This window comes from Chrysemys picta, chromosome 6, assembly GCF_011386835.1.
Source record: "Chrysemys picta bellii isolate R12L10 chromosome 6, ASM1138683v2, whole genome shotgun sequence".
In the NCBI taxonomy this organism is placed as follows: domain Eukaryota; kingdom Metazoa; phylum Chordata; order Testudines; family Emydidae; genus Chrysemys; species Chrysemys picta.
In genome coordinates this window covers 83,922,252-83,938,340 of record NC_088796.1, presented here as the reverse complement: position 1 = coordinate 83,938,340, position 16,089 = coordinate 83,922,252, and the positions used below count along the sequence as shown (strand labels likewise).

At 44.0% G+C, this 16,089-nt stretch overlaps 2 protein-coding genes across 16 annotated transcripts in view; both read left to right on the top strand.

Moving 5' to 3' along the window:
- Positions 1–258: 258 nt before the first annotated feature.
- Positions 259–5,984, top strand: CKS2 (CDC28 protein kinase regulatory subunit 2). Its single transcript, XM_005307641.4, has 3 exons — positions 259–429; positions 2,419–2,546; positions 4,022–5,984. Exons 1-3 carry the CDS (start codon positions 371–373, stop codon positions 4,072–4,074), a joined length of 240 nt encoding a protein of 79 aa, XP_005307698.1. The 5' UTR covers positions 259–370; the 3' UTR covers positions 4,075–5,984.
- A 471-nt stretch (positions 5,985–6,455) lies between these two features.
- The window catches only part of SECISBP2 (SECIS binding protein 2), a 50,260-nt gene continuing 40,626 nt past the window's right edge, over positions 6,456–16,089 (top strand). For 4 of the 15 annotated variants that reach the window (XM_042854586.2, XM_065550399.1, XM_042854583.2 and 1 more), the window contains exons 1-4: positions 6,467–6,644; positions 11,232–11,368; positions 12,833–12,877; positions 13,436–13,697. In XM_042854586.2, coding sequence (XP_042710520.2) covers positions 6,609–6,644; positions 11,232–11,368; positions 12,833–12,877; positions 13,436–13,697 — 480 coding nt within the window. In that variant the 5' untranslated portion in view covers positions 6,467–6,608. Of the gene's footprint in view, positions 6,645–6,924; positions 6,989–11,231; positions 11,369–12,832; positions 12,878–13,435; positions 13,698–16,089 lie in introns of those variants that run through there. The other 11 variants (XM_065550398.1, XM_065550400.1, XM_008163188.4 and 8 more) reach the window with 8 other exon arrangements.

Here is a 16,089-nt window from a genome sequence, read left to right as displayed (position 1 = left end):
CCCATAACCGCCCCACAGCTGCTCACGAGGCAAGCGCACGTTTACAGAAGAGCAAGAGGCATGAGCGAGCGCACGCGCTGACTCCAACTCCCTCCCAACGTTTGCGCGCGCAGCGCAGTCCCACGCATACGCCATGCCTTTTGCTCTAATGGCCTCTAAATGGTTGGTTGGGCGACAGTGGAGGATACGGGTGATGTCATTGTCTGACGTATGTGATAGCGCGCTCTGTGATTGGCTGGCGTCGCCCGCCAATAAACGTTGAATTGTTGGATTCAAATTGAGTGGAAAGCTGAAGAGGTCAGTTAATCAGCGAGCTCTGCCTCAGGGTGAGGAACGCGAGTTGGGTCCTGCTGGTGTAGCTGCCTCCGCCATGGCCCATAAGCAGATCTACTACTCCGACAAATACTTCGACGAGCACTACGAGTATCGGTGCGTGGGGCGGGGGCTGCTTCTCTCTGTCCTTCACCCTCTTCCGTGCCGCTGGCGGGGCGCGCGTAGGCGCCTCCGGGGGGAGGCGCGGGGCGCAGCGCTTTCTGGGGTGGGGGTGTAAATGCTTTGCCTCGCTGCTCCCTCCTGGGGGTGTGGACGGGATCAGTGACTCTTCTGGGGTGACGGGGTTCGGGGGGCTCAGATCAGAATATGGCGCTCTAATATCGGGGCCCGCCTCAGGCTCTCTCCGCCCGCCTCGAGCGCAGACGCCGCCGAGTCTGCCCCGGAAAATGAGGGGACGGCGGCTCCTTCCGCAGGGGTCGGGGGAACAATGGGCCCTGCGCGGGGGCCGGGGAGCCTGGGGCGGTCGGGCTGTGTGCGCTGAAGGGGCTCCCGAGCCAGTGACTAAATCGCGGGGCCTGCTCGGAGCCTCCAGCGCCGTCTCCCAGGGAAGCCAGGCGTGCTGGCGCTCAACTCGGAGCTCGCCGGAACTTCCGCGCCCCTGAAATTCATTGGGGAAACTCTAGCGGCCATTGCTGAGCAGTGGCGGGCTCGCACGTCCCTTACCCACCTGGAGCAGACATTGGTGGGACTGGGTTTTACTACCTGTAAACAATCCTGATCTCGGGGATGGGGTGACAACAATGGCAACTGTCTGTTGGCCACATCAGGGGAGGCGCCTCTGGCTCCCTCCAGAACCTGACTCTGCTTTCACTGCTTCAGAGTGAGGCAATTCCTGCTCTAGTCACTTTATACAAGCTCACTGAGACCACGTGGCCTGGGCAGGTGGGCACTTCGCCTTTTTGTGTGTAGCTGCTCTGCAATGCAAGGGAGTCTTGGAGCTTTAACTTGAAGTGTATTAACTCATACAATACCCTGAACAAATCCTAGTAGTAAAGATGCCATGCTTTCTGTGGGTAGTTTTGCTCTGGGTGTGTGTATATTGGTGACTCCTTATATGCCGGTTAATGACATTGAGCACGAGGCTATAGGATGGATGACCTCTTGCTTACCCCACTTGAATGTTTTGTTAATTCAAGCCTGAAACAATGCTGTGAGACCAGTTTGCATCATAGGGAGGCAGAGTGTAACTGGTCTCAGAGGGAAGATGTAAACAGACTGCTTAGTGCCCTATGAAATGCACTACAATGCCTCAGTTTCATGTTACTCTCACCTAGATAGGCTTGTGATCTACATAGACAGTTTTGTACTCAAGGGCAGAGGTCAGATTATCTTGGTCAGCAGTTGACTTGACAGTGATAAGTGAATCATGGCTGGTGGTATAAGAATGTTGCTTTGTATGTTTCTAAAACCACTTATCTGATCAAGTAGATAGGAGTTTCCTTTCTTCTCTTAAACAGTGTGGCAATAATCAGTTGCCAGGAGCACTCTTTGCTTTGATAAACATGTGCTAGACCAGGCAAGAATTCTCTCCTGGCTCAAATATATTTCAGATGAAGTGGGGAATGGAGTATATGATTACACCTTCCCTTACAGGGCTGAAGGTTTAACATCTACCATACTGGCTCTTGGTTTTCAAGATTTAAGCTTAAGAGGTGGTATGCTAAATGTATTTTAATATGAATACTTATAATAGTTTTAATTCATGCAGCTTTATCTTTTAAATAGCCTGTATATTGCCATTGGTACATCAACATGTAGAACAGTTGATGTCTCTCGTAGTGTAGTGAATGGCACTCCCAGGAAACTTGAGAACAGGTGGGCATCCTTCCAGCCGCTGGGACAGAAATAGATTGGGAGGGGCACAATATATTAGGAAAAGTGCGCTGGGCTTCCCACTGGTGGTCAGGATAATGCCAAGTTGCCTGATATCCTCTGTCTGGAGGCTATAGTTCTGGACTTTGAGCCCTGCTTAAGATATTTCTCTAGGAAAGGCAGTAAGGGTTATAGCCTACAAATACAGGTCTCATCAAAAAGAGAACTGATCTGTACTGTAGGATAACTTTAGTACTATTATATTTTCAACAGACATGTGATGTTACCCAGAGAGCTTTCAAAGCAAGTACCAAAAACCCATCTAATGTCTGAAGAGGAATGGAGAAGACTTGGTGTCCAGCAAAGTCTTGGCTGGGTCCATTACATGATCCATGAGCCAGGTAAATAGAATGACGGTTCTATAGCTATAATGGCATTTTAATTGACTGCACAGGTACTTGTTGGGATTAAAAGGACACCCTGAATCTTTGCCTACTAGCAATACCCAATGTTACAGGAAGCAAAAGATTGATACAACTCTGTAGTTGCTTGGGAAAACTAACAGTAGTGGAGAAGCACTGGAGTCATTTTTGTGGAGGCTGTGGCTTCAAATTTCCCTAACACTTGCTCTTAGACCTAGGGCAGGATTTGTCTGGGTTTAACTAGTGGGCATCTCATGTCTAGTTTGTAGCTGTCAAACTTTTCAAGCCCTGAACTAGAACTAGGGGGTGAGTAGGCAAGTGGCGGGGTGGGGCAAGCCAACAGCTTGGTGGGTGGGCGGGGTGGTGAAGAGTCCAGTGGCAGGCTGGGGAGTGAGGGTGAGCCAGTGGCAGGGGGCGGGGGTGGGGGCAGATGTGGTGGGGGAGGGGGTTGAGGAAGCAAGCTGGGGGGGGGGGGGCAAGCACCAAGTCAGTGGCTGACCTGTTCTACTGATCTCGTCTCATAAAAATTGGTCCTTTTTGCTGCTTTTCTCTGGGTTGGGGGTTGTCCCAATGCTGCAAAGAGGTTGTTACCAAAGGAAGGTACTTGCTTCTAACCCTGGAGGCCATCAGTATGTCTGCTCTTCTCTAGTGAGCCCGCTTGACAAGTTTAATTGTCCTTGGTCTGGAAGGCATCCCCTCCCCAAGGGTTGCAGCTGTCTGGAGGTGCCTGCCTTCCATGTCTTTCTCATTCATTCAACAGGGTAATTGATTACAAAGTGGGGAGAAGATCTTATTCTACTTCTACCTTAATTATACTACCTTAGGGGCCTGCTATAACACATTACCAAGGTTCAATACTGCTGTTTTGGTGGGGTGGCCCTGGGGGAGGGGGGAGGTTGTTTCCGCAGGGCGGGCAGTGCTTTGGGGGGAGGGAGGGGGAAGGGTTTCCGCCCTCAGCTGTTTTCTTTAGAGTAATATGGCCCTCACCGCTTTACAAGTTGTGCAGGCCTGGTCTAAGGAGTTGATCATATGCTCATGTATTACAGTTACAAGTGGGGAGATAGAATTCCACACTAAAATGCACTGATCAGTCACTCAACACTTAACCTTCCAAGTATTTGAAACTTGAGCATTCATGGAAATATGTAACTGTTGTAGTAATTCCCATTTTAGTTTTGAGTGTCCTGTCTTGGCACCAAGGGTAAAACTTCTTAAAAGCACCTAATTGGCTTAAGATACTAAGTCATGTGCTTCTAACACTTTTATGCCATATGGAGGGGCAAGCTTGAAGGCACTGTATATAGGAATGGTCATTTTTCTTGCGCTCAGTGAGCAGACTTAACATTTTCTCTATTAAATGTAGTAATTGAGTACTAAGCTGCTGTACACGTGTAGGACTGGCAATGATAAATATTGCAGGATAACATTGAAATGTTTTAATCTTATTTCTACAGAGCCACACATCCTTCTCTTTAGAAGACCTCTTCCGAAAGACCAACAAAAATGAACTTTTTTTCTGGAAAACTTCTATTAAATCTTCTGGACTTTATGTATATGAGTGTATATATGTTGGTAGTATTCAGTGAATACTTGAAAAAAAATGTACAAAACATACATCCGTATCTGTGCATGAGCTGTATTATTCACAGCAACAGAGCTCAGTCAAATGCAATTCCAAGTAGGCTGCTATGGTGTCTAAAGATTAATTGAAACATATTCCTTTACTGTAATATAAATGCCTATTTGACTTTTTATTAAATTACTTTTGTTTAATAAAGTGTTCATGTTGCATGTCTATGTCCTGACTATAGACTTATTACATGTATTTTTTCTTTAGAGACTTTAGTTTCAATACTGAGCTCCTCTGTACAGCATTGTAATTACAAATGTTTGACTAGTTCAAAGCCCATGGCTTCCCAACTCTTCACAATGGGTCTGAAGAAATAAACACTGACTCTCTTAATTCTAGATACCTACTTTGTGAAGTCTTTCTAAGAAATCTTGTGTGTTAGCAGATAGTTAATTCCTATGTAGAATTTGGGTGTTAAGGCTAAACTAGTGGAGGAGGTACCTGTCCAAAACTGATCATTAAATCACTGCATAGGTCCCATCCGTCTCCCACCCCCACCCCTCCCCAAAAAAAAGTGGCTTCACAGCAACCTTGTTCTCCACTATGACATAATACCTCTCTCTGTGAAGACACAGTTGCTGGCTGACTACTCTGAAGCGAGAATCTCTTCACAAAACAAGTTAATCTAGGCTTCACTACCTCAGAATGTGCACCATTACTTTGCTGCCTTGGGCCTATTTGAGCCACCTCTCAAATCGCTTTAGCATGATGAAGGCTAGTCAGCCGATCACACTAAAACAGGCTGGAGAATGCAGTTGGCTGTCCTGGCTTTAAGATTATAAATAGCCCATGTGCTGCTTGAATCTGCATATTGTCAGATCAGTGACTACTAACTTTTAAAGGAAATGAGACAAACTGGATGAGGTAAAATATTTTATTGGACCAACTTCTGTTGGGGTGAGAGAGAGGAGCTTTCAAGCCACACAGATCTGCTTCAGGTCTGGGAGAGGTACCTGAAGAAAGGCTCTGTAGCTTGAAATCTCACCACCAGAAGCTGATCCAATAAAAGATTTTACCTCATCAACCTTGTCTCTAATATTCTGCAACCAAAATGGCCCCAGCTACATGCCATAAAGGACATTTGTATGAAAAGTTTAAGGGATGCCACCCCACAATGTTTTTTTCCTGGTGCAAAATCATACGCTTGTATCAATTTTTGAATCTTTGCATTGTTATTGCTGAAATACAGAACAAGAGTTATCTTGTATGTAGAACTTTAGGCACTGCAATGTTTATCACCACTCAGTTATCAGCTCTTTTTAAGAGAGAAGACACCACACATATCTAGTGGCAAGTACTTAGTTCATGACTGCTCAGAAATACCAAGAATGCACTGAGTATACGAGAAGGGAGTACTGGGCACGAACTTCCATTCAAGAAACTGAATTTTGCATTGCTCATGTACTCATAGCATATTTTCCTTGATGGCCAAAGCTGTGGTTGGGAGTGGTGGCAGTAAAGTGTCCCCTCTCTCTCCCTCGCCCCCTTTTAAAAATTATTTTAAATAGGAAGGAGGGAAGAAATTGAGAGGCCTTCAGTTGCTACCACTCTAAGCAGTTCTCATACTCTCTCACTGTGTAAGCAGCCTTGGATGTTGTGTGCATGTGACTATTAGCTGGCTCTAGATGCCTTGTTTTATTATTACTGGGCTGCTGTGGTACTGGGGAAACAAACAGCAGGGGGAGTATATAGAGATGCTGCAAATGTAAATAGAAATGATGAAAATGGAAAAAAATGTCTGACTCATTTGTGCAATGATTGAGGGGAATAAAGTGTTCTCAGATGGTTGTAATGCTTTTGTGGTTAATTATATAACAAACCAGTGAATGAAAAAGGAATACAACTTTAATAATTTGAAGAGCATCTCTGGTGAACTGAGGCACACAGCCATGGGGTGTTCCCAATCCTCGCCTGCAGGGCACATTGCCAATGTTCATAAAACTATCTCATAAGGGAGCATCTCTAAATTATAATAGTCTACAAACATACCTATACAGTGGTTATTTGGCGGTGGATAGCAAGAGGCAGAATACAGGAAAAACGCTGGAAAACTGACAAAAACGTCACCATTCAGATGGATTATTTGCACAAAATAACACAATCAGCTTTCCGTGAGGCACACGCACAGGAGCGTGTCACCCAGAGGCTCCCGGGGGTACCACCCAGGCTTGCACATGGCTTCCAAGGTCTTGGATCGCAGGTGTGGCAGTACGGTCACGTGACCAGACCAACAGGCTCCACCTCGTTCCGTCGCTGCTGCCGTTGATTGGAAGGTGACGTAGAACCAGCTGCGCCGCGGCTCTTCTGACGTCTCTCGCGGGCGTCGTCGGCTGGTCGGACTCGGGAGCTGGTTTGGGGGAGAGGGGGTAGGTGGCGCGTGGTGCTGTTCCCCTACCCCTTCCCGACCAGCCATGGCCACGGAGCGGGAGCCGGGCACGGCCAGCGAGGTAAGGGCGAGGAGGCGGCTCTGGGCCGCGCAGGGGCCCGCCTCCCAAGCCGTTACATAAGTGGGGGGCTGGCTGCACCGCGGGCCCTGGGGGTCCGAGGCGCCCTGCTCCGCTCCCGAGTCTCTGACAGCGGTGTCTGGGGAGCCCCTGCGGACTCGTGCGCCCTGCAGTTTTGCCCTGGGGGTGGAAGCGGCGGCGGCCTCGGCCTCCACCTTGGCCCTACGTGTGACGGCCTAAGGGGCTCCGAGTTGGCCTTTGAGCCCAGTTGGTTTCTTTTTAGAGGGATCATCAATTTGAAACGATACTTCTGGTCTGAAAATACTTTACCTGCTACTGTTGTTGTTGTAAGTACCCCACCAGTATTACTGTAACTGAAAGGGAGCTGGGTCGGGGAGATATCTCGTCTTTCAGTTTTTCTTGTGCTTTGACAGTCGTTTAGCCTTGATCTTACAATCAGATTCGTGCAGGTGAGCTCTCTGCCTGTGCAGAGCCATTTCCAGGTGTAGGGATTTGCTTATATGGCTCTGATTGCAGGGGGGAGGGGCAGGCATAAGTTTCTCACTTTCCTTGTGAAGTCTTAGGACTTGTCTACATGGGAAAGTTATACTGGTGTAAGCTAAAGTGTTCATATAAACCAATATAGATCTACTGGTATAACCTCCTGTGTGGACAATCTTATTCTGGTATAAAGAAATGGCTTTTTTCAGTTTAGCTGGTGTTGCTTGGGAATGGGTTTAATTAATTCTGCAAACACTGAAGCATGCATATAACTTTACTCATGATCAGTCCCAGTAGTGTTTATCCCTGATTCTGCAGCTGGATCTGTGCAACTGTTGATTTCTGTGGGTCTCTACATAGGTGTTGGGGTCTGCCTCCTCAGATCCAGTTGCAGGATTAAGATGTCAATCCTGCAAAAACTTAAATACGTGCATAAGCCTTTACAGAATCAAGACTCTGTTGTTTCTGTGAGGCTTTCACACAACATCAAGGAAGAGAGAAACTTCTATGAAAAGGAACATTTGTTTATGAAACCACAAATAGGGGAGTCAGGAGCTCATGTAGTAGCTGAAACATCTTATTAATTTTTAAAGATGGTGTTTGTTCTAATTATCCCAAACAATTAAAAAAAAATTGTGAGTATTTTGTGCAGCATAGGAGACTAAATTCTACATGCAGATCTATATGTAATGTTAGGGGGCTTATTCCTTCACCCTCTCACTTCCCTGGTCCTCACATGAACAGAGACCAACAATACCCAAAGTCTAAAGGTGCAAACAATTCGATGTTTATTGGGGTGAACTTCCAGCAAGCATGATTCCAGTTTCCTTCCTTAGTGTCCCCCTTCCCAGCTCTGATACCACAGAGCCTTTGTTCCCATTTCCCCTCCTTAGCAAAACATGATTCCAATTCCCCCATTCCCTGTTCCCATTTCCCCCCCTTACTTCCTGATTGACTGCAGACTATATAGTAAAACTTCAGTTCTGCTTAGCTATACTTTAACCAATCATTTTACTGAAATTTAACTAACCAATCCTAACATAGTGTAACATGATTATTTAACCAGTTATATCCCACCACCTTAATTGGTTTACACCCAACAAAATTAATTATACAGCAGACAGAAACAATCACAGAATCAGACAGAGATTATACAGACAAACAATAGGGAAGTGGAGATTACAGTGATAGAACAATACAGAAATGAGGATTTCACATCCCAGCTATTGATAAGGGAGTTCTTGCCAGGCAGGATGCTATCAAACTAAGTTTCCTTTTACATCTTCTAGGCTCTTCCCTTTCTCTGGAGGTGATAGGAATATCAGGACAGGATTGTATTCCTAACAGCCCAATAGCGCCTTATTTCAATGTGACTAGTTGGAATGTGAGGATGTGACCATATGCTTCCCAGTTTATGGTTGGCCTCTGCTGCTTAGCCGAAGGCCTTAGCCTAAGAACCAGGCCTCAGATGTCACAGTAAGAGAAGGCCATTACACACACAGACAGACTGATTTTGATTCTTTCTTTTATACCTCTATAACTAGCTAAGTGATAAGAATACATCTAAATTCTTAAAGTATAGGCCTTTACAGACAGGCCTGAATATCTATATCCTAATATGTAAAATATACTTTTCTCCTCAAAGCCCTGAAATAGTTACTTTTGTCAGATACTTGTGGAGGAGAGAAGCAAGTAATTCAAAGTAATATATACAATATTAAGAGCATACTTAAAAGCAAACTGCGTTAGAATGCTTCAAGTTCTTTGCTAAAAATCAGTCTTTTTACCATTACAGCATTATCAGCAAGAAATTTACTTGAAATAAGCATTCAGTGAATATATTGTACCAGTACCTTAAGAACCAAAATGTCTCATGTTAAGAGACTAAACACATTGTAGGCATGGTGAAGTGTGTGTATGTGTATGAGAGAGAAAGAGAATATATATGTAAAGGAACTTTTTACTTTTAAGAGTCACCTATCCTATGGTAGGGTTACCATATTTCAACACTGAAAAAAGAGGACACTCCACGGGGCCCTGCCCCAACTCTGCCCCTTCCCCACCCCCGGCCCAGCCCCTTCCCCAAAGTCCCTGCCCCAACTCGGCCCCCTCCTCTGAGCACCCTGCATTCCCCCTCCTCCCTCCCGCTCTGATCTTGGTTGGGGTTGCTAAGTACTTTCCTGCTCCCCACTCGCCCTGCAGCCTCTGCACCCCCCCGCCCCTGCAGCCTCTGCACGCCCCCGCCCCTGCAGCCTCTGTGACCCCTGCTCCCCACTCGCCCTGCTGCCCCTGCACCCCCCGCCCCTGCAGCCTCTGTGACCCCTGCTCCCCACTCGCCCTGCTGCCCCTGCACCCCCCGCCCCTGCAGCCTCTGTGACCCCTGCTCCCCACTCGCCCTGCAGCCCCTGCACCCCTCCGCACCTGCAGCCTCTACGCCCCCCGCCTGCCCTGCCCCTGCGCCTCCCTACCCCTGCAGCCTCTGCACCCCGCTGCCTGCCCTGCTCCCCAGCTCACCCGGCAGCCTGTGCCTGGCGGGGGCTTCAGATGCTCAGCGGTGACCGGGGCGGCACGCCTGCTCCCCACCCGAGCGCTACAATGTAGCTGGCGGCTGGGCTGCGCTGCGGACCCGGCGGATCGTGCTGGGGCCGGGCGGACCCTGGTTTATGCCTCCCTATTTCTCCGGACATGTCCGGCTTTTTGGAAATTCCCCCCAGACTGGGATTTGAGCACCAAAAAGCTGGACATGTCCAGGGAAATCCGGACGTGTGGTAACCCTATGCTATGGGGTAGTCTTCTATTACATTCATTCTGTGAATAATGCCCCCTTGGTTGTGTGTCAAATATAAATGTACATATCTAACCAATATGGGACTAGATTCCATAGAAATCTCCCAGTCAGACTGAGATGTCTTTAAAATTAATGATCAACCCCAAATTAAAAGTACTTTTATGGTTGGTATTATTTATGCCTTATTCATTTGTCTGGTAACTAAGCTTTAACTCCAAAAATAACTTGATTTGTTTCTATACTTGTGTGTGTACATATTTCATGTCCCATTTCTCACCAATGCAATCTATATTTTGTATTTAAATGGCCAGCATAAATTTGGCAACAGTTGAAGTGGACACTCTTCCTAACAAACCCATGAAGCCAAGAATCCATATTATCTGTTGGGTTGTAAAAGCCTTATTCCTCAAATTTCCAGGTGCACACTTTACCACCAGAGGGTGATCTTGTGCATTCTAAATACTGAAATTACTGTCAATGAAACATTTTTATAAACAAGGCTCCATGTGCCCTTGCATGGATACAGCAATTCATGAAGTTGACTTTGTTTTACTGCTTTAACAATGAGAACTAATAAAGCAAGTCTTAGTTATGAAGAAATATATAATCAGATTTAAAATGACTCACTGCAAGTATTAGTGAGAGAATTTTGAAATACTACTTTCTCCAAGCACAAACTATGAAGTGCCAGCAACAAGTAACATCAATAAATACATTCTGGTTTTAATTTTGGAGCCTCCTTTACATTCAGAAGGCCTGTTGAAGGCAGTAGTAGTCCAGCATGTGGAACACCCTCCAAAATTGGGCATGTCAATATGAATATATTAGGGCTGTGACAATCTCATTAAAAAGATACAGAATTTAATGTTTGATCCATATTTTTTAATAGCAGTCACAATTACTGTACCTTTGGAGACAGCTTTTACAGTAATGCTAATGATCTGATGAGATGATTATACTGATTAAGTGACTAATCTGAAAATAGAATATTCTTATTATTTTTGCATCTCGTGTGTTAAGCAGGATGCTAGCATTTTTTTAATGTACCTTTGTTTTGTGTATTTTCTGTTAAATGTAGGCATTATGTAAAAATAACTTTCCAAATCTTTGCGGTTTGTGTTTTTCCCCTTCACTTTCCTTCTGAGAATTTTGTTGCTTCACAACTATTATTATTAGAACAAGTGAACGAACTAGCTCTTGTGCAGTTTTTCTCACACAGATGAGGTTAGGCTGTTTTTTTTCCCCACTTACTTTTGCTTAATCTCAAAATGCATGTATCCAAAAAACATTTTGTTTCATAGGGCTTCAAGTTCTCAGCAGATGTCAAACCGTTTGTCCCAAAATACACGACAGTAACTGTGGCATGGTCAGAACCTTCGGAAGCATGTGTCTTTCCTACTACATACTACCCACGTGTTCAGGAACCGTCTGTGGATAAGTATGTATTTTTCTGAATCTCATATGGGTAATTTTAACCTTCTAGTGCCTTGACTTTGACTACTTTTCCAAAATTGAAGTAGGAGCCTCTAGTGCTTTAATTCTTCCAACTGTATTAGTGCTTGCCTAATGGTTTAGACTTCTGCATTGCTCTCTGAGTGATACAGATTTGGTACCTAGGTTGTTGATCCCAAAGACCTGGTATTGTGGAGTCACTAGAGAAGGGCAAGGAAGAGTCCTGTCGCTCTGCAGTGCCTAGTCTAGCTGATTCAGATGTGGTGTTTGGCTCTGGAAGGAATCACATCCAGTCTTGGGGTAGAAGGATGATAAACTATTATATGGATGGGAGAAACAATGGGTGTGTATAGAAAGGGAAAGGAGCACCCTTGAGAGTGGGGAAGGGGGAGGCTCCCTAAATGCCTTCATTCTAGATATAAGGAATCTTCAAGGTCCTTTCTTGGTCTCTTTCCCCCCCCCCCCCCCCCCCCCGCCAAAAAAACCCAACAACAATACCAAAAAAAGTATTTTAAAAGGTAAATCTAGTAAGAATAAGATACACTTGCAAAAGACTCCCCAAACAAATCTATTTTCAATGTAGCAGTTTTCAGGATTCCCCAATGTAGATTTTACTAAATGAGTTGTTAATGCTGTATATTAGGATAAAAAAAGACACCTAACAATTACAAGGGTTTGATATTTGGTAGGTGTCCTAACTTTTGTATTAGTTTCTCAGAACGGTAAGCATTGGTTTCATTTTAGGCATAATTGCAGTATCTACTATACTACTGCAATAAGTATTTACTGCCTTAAAAAAACCCCAAAGATGTGTGTTTTTTTTTTAATACCTTAACTGACTTTTCCCAGGGGTGATCTCAGAATTGTTACAAAATTGTCTTTGTATACATCCTATATTTTGGATTGTTGTAATTTGTTTAATGATGAGCTGAATGCAAGTCTGATTTATGACAATATAACATAATTAAAGAAATAGTGAGAAGCACCAATATTGTGATTAAGGTTGCATTGTTGGGGACTTAAGTCAGAAAATGAAGGTTGATGCACTATTGTGCATATTTCTCCATATAAATTAGGATAGGCTGAAGTCAAAACAACTCTTACTACCAGAGAGAGAGAGAGCATTTCTAACTTCAGATATACAATACACAATATCTACTTATTCCAGAATTGAACAGATATATGAAAATAGGAAAACATCAGGCGTATAAACTTTGACCATGCTAAACTGGTTTTTAAAATTGGATATGCATAAGCTAACATTTGTTTGCTCAAATTGAGAATGTCACTGCTAGCTGTTCACTTTACACTGTAAATGTAATTTCTGTGGGAAATGTCTTCACTTTCAGAGGCCCGCTTAGAATTTGGCATAATCGGGGTGGTGGAGACCTTACTTATATCCATTTAGAAAAATGTGTTTACTGATCTCCTCTTCCTTTTTAACTTTCAGATCTGTTGAATTTGCGGAAGCTGTATTTAAGGCTTCCTTTAGCCAGTAAGCACAACCCAAATATCTACCATCTAAGCACCTTGTACTGTGTTGTTTTATTGAGATAAATTCTGTCCCACAGAGTACTGTATTTATTCTCCTGTATTTTAAAATAAGTTTCAGTACTTCATATTCTTTTCCTTGTAGTGAAGTGCATTTGCACATGCCTCTTAGTTGTATTACACTTTCAAGCTTCTCTGTCTTTTAGTTTAAGCTCACTCTTTACCACAAGGAAGTCTGGCAAAATAATAAAGAACTTGCTATCAACTGTTAAAGCTGAAAAAGGGAAGTATAACTTAGTAACAAATATTTTGTAGGTAGAATCATTGTGGTTTTTGAATTTTAAATAACCATTATGAAAGCTTAACTATACAAAGGAGATAAACATTAATATTTTAATCATGTTTGAGGAAAAACTTGAATTTTATGGTTAAAACACTTATCTTATCTAGAAAGCAGTGAGTAAATACTTAATTGGAAATTATGGAGAATGCTTTTCTTGCAAAAAATACCTGCCTTGATATTGAACAAAATCTTCAACTAAGAAATGGTGTATTTATTTAGGCCACAAATATGTGCGGAAGATGTGTCCTGGGATGGCGCTTCATCTCTTTCTCAATATATATCTGGTAGCGTTATGGGATATACTCCACTTGGTGAATACTCTAGCTCGCCTTCTTCATCTGCTGCTGCACCAAATATGTACTCAGTAGCCAGCGCACGGTATAATTATAACAACTCTCAACACTACAGTCATTCCAGGATAGTTAATGAATGTGGCGAACAAATTTGTCCAGTCAAACAAGAGACTAGAAAGACTCCTAAAGTAAGTGGATACCTTCTTCTGTGAACTTTAAAATGAATAGTCACTACTTGTTCACTATTGCTTCTACAACAGCATTTAAAGGGATGTTGTTAGCAGTAATATAAACCAGATTTCGATTTGTATAGCAGTAAGATTATTTTTTTTACAGAATAAAGATTCTATGAAACTCTTACAATTCAAGTATGCACAATATTTTAAAATTCTGCATATTTTATTTGTCAAAAGAACACAATATAATCATGCCAGTTTCAATTATTTTGTTAATTTATTTCAAAATACCTGTCGGCAAGTACATTTAACAATACAGACCACAAAAAAGCTTCAGGAAATGTTTTCTGACAAATAGATTCCTTACTAGACATACTAATACAGAACTCTGAGTAATAATTCATGTAAACTACAATACAGAAACGTATTTCCTACACCCCTCAGAAGTAGTACAAAAGCTTGGGGAGAGTCAGGGTAATGAAGGAGCTGAGGGAGAGGGAAGTAGTTGCTGGGAAGGAGGCTGGAAGTGAACCTTGTTGGGTTTGGGTGGTAGAAATATGAAACAGGTTTGGTTTTTTTTGGGTGGGGTTTTTTTTTGGGGGGGGGGGATTGTTAGGGAGCCTCCCCTATGGAGACCCTGGCTGACCCCTAGCCTCCCCCATTCAGTCAGGCACATCTGCCCTGTCCCAGTACCTCCACTTAGCCAGGCATATCTGCACATGTCCCCATGTGGCCGGGCACTCCCGCTCCCATTAGCTCCTGCCTCAGTGTTGTCACCCCACTAGCGCCTGTACCTCCACCCCAGTTTGTCCCCACCACTAGCTGTTCTGAATCTCAGTCTGAGTGAATCCCAGTCTGGTAGGTGAATGGTTTAATTATAGGAATTAATTTCATGGCTTCCCTTTGTCTCCTGGTCAGAATCAGTTCTTCTGTGGGGGGGGAGAATCGGGGGTGGACATTAATTCTGCGCTTGCGCAGTGGTGCAGAATTCCCCCAGGAGTAATATATATTTGAACGTCTCTGAACTGGGTTGCCAGTTCTCCCAGTATTTTTGTGAGATGCCACTGTTTTGTGGCATTAAAATTGTCCTTTTATCATATCACTTGAAGTTCTTGGTATCGCGAGGTTTCTGATTGAGGTTAAACAGATACTGCAGTTCTTGCTGCATCCATCAAAGGCCACAGGTAGGAGACTAAATAGATTGGATTTCAGTTCCAGCTGCTACCAGCATAGGCTGCTGCTCTCCTTTTTTTGTCCTGCGAAATGAATCTGTTATCTTGTGCTCGCTGTAACTAGATAGAGCTAAGCAAATAATTGATTTTTCTGGTTTGGAGGCCAAACAAAAAAACTGAAACATTTTTTTGGCTGAGATTGAAATTTTTCATTTTTTTTCTCACCCAAACTAAAAAACTGAAAACATTTAGTTTCAGAAAATACCACCACACAGTGTTTCCAAAACGAAATTTGCTTCCCAGCACTGGCAGTTGCTAAGTGAAATTAGCATTCTTTTCAATTTCAGCTACTGCAGTGGGGCAATAGAAGTGGTGAAAATGATAAGAATGTCAGTTTCTATCAGCAGCTGCTGGTGCTGCCTGGCTCTGTGACTCCCAGACAGCCCCACAATGCATACTGCTCAGGGTTTCCAGATTCCCAGCCCTGCTTTGAGTCTGGAAGCCCTGGTGCCTTGGACAGTCCACATGATATCACTGCCATAAATCCTGGGATGCTGTCTCGGGGCATCCAGGCTTCTGGGTCTGAGGCAGCAAAGCTGGAAGCCCTAAGATCTCTGGCTTGAGTTGGGGTCCTCTGGGCCTGCAGGCTCCCTACTGCAGAGTCAGGAGCTGAGTCCCAGTTCAAGTTGGGGCTTCCATGGTAGGGTGGGCATTTGACCAATCCAAAAATAATTGATCAAATGTTGGTCAAATATTTAAAGCCGTAATTTATTGGAACAGTAACAAAAAGAGTAAGACTTCATAGTCTCCAGTAGGCCTAGACTTAGTCTTAGAGTTTTATACCTAATTATAAAAAACAAGTTACTGAAAAATGAGTTGTTTTGCATTTTTCTGAATTAAAACACAATGAAATAAAGTTCTAAAAAATGAAAGAATGGCACCAGATGCTAGGCCACTGCCTACATCAAGGCATCGCTGGAATATTTGACAATGGTTAATAAAGCAGGTCAATTGACCAGCCTGCTAAGCCTGTCCCATGGCTTCCAGGTTCTCTGATGCAGAGCTAAGAGCCTAGAAGTCCTGAGAACCCTGGCTCAGCTGGGTCTTCTAGGGCTGTCCTGGAGCTGCAGACTCTGGAAGCTCAAGCCAGGACTCCAGGGGGTTGTGGACAGTTTTCTGCAGAGCTGTTGTGGACTCTGAAATGCTAAATGTAGATTTGGGGAAACGATTCA

Bases quoted from the DNA above. Each gene is read 5' to 3' on its own strand.
- CKS2 (XM_005307641.4), top strand. From the start codon at position 371: ATGGCCCATAAGCAGATCTACTACTCCGACAAATACTTCGACGAGCAC. The intron at 430-2,418 runs GTGCGTGGGGCG...TATTTTCAACAG, and splicing joins GACGAGCACTACGAGTATCG to ACATGTGATGTTACCCAGAG. The intron at 2,547-4,021 runs GTAAATAGAATG...TTATTTCTACAG, and splicing joins TTACATGATCCATGAGCCAG to AGCCACACATCCTTCTCTTT.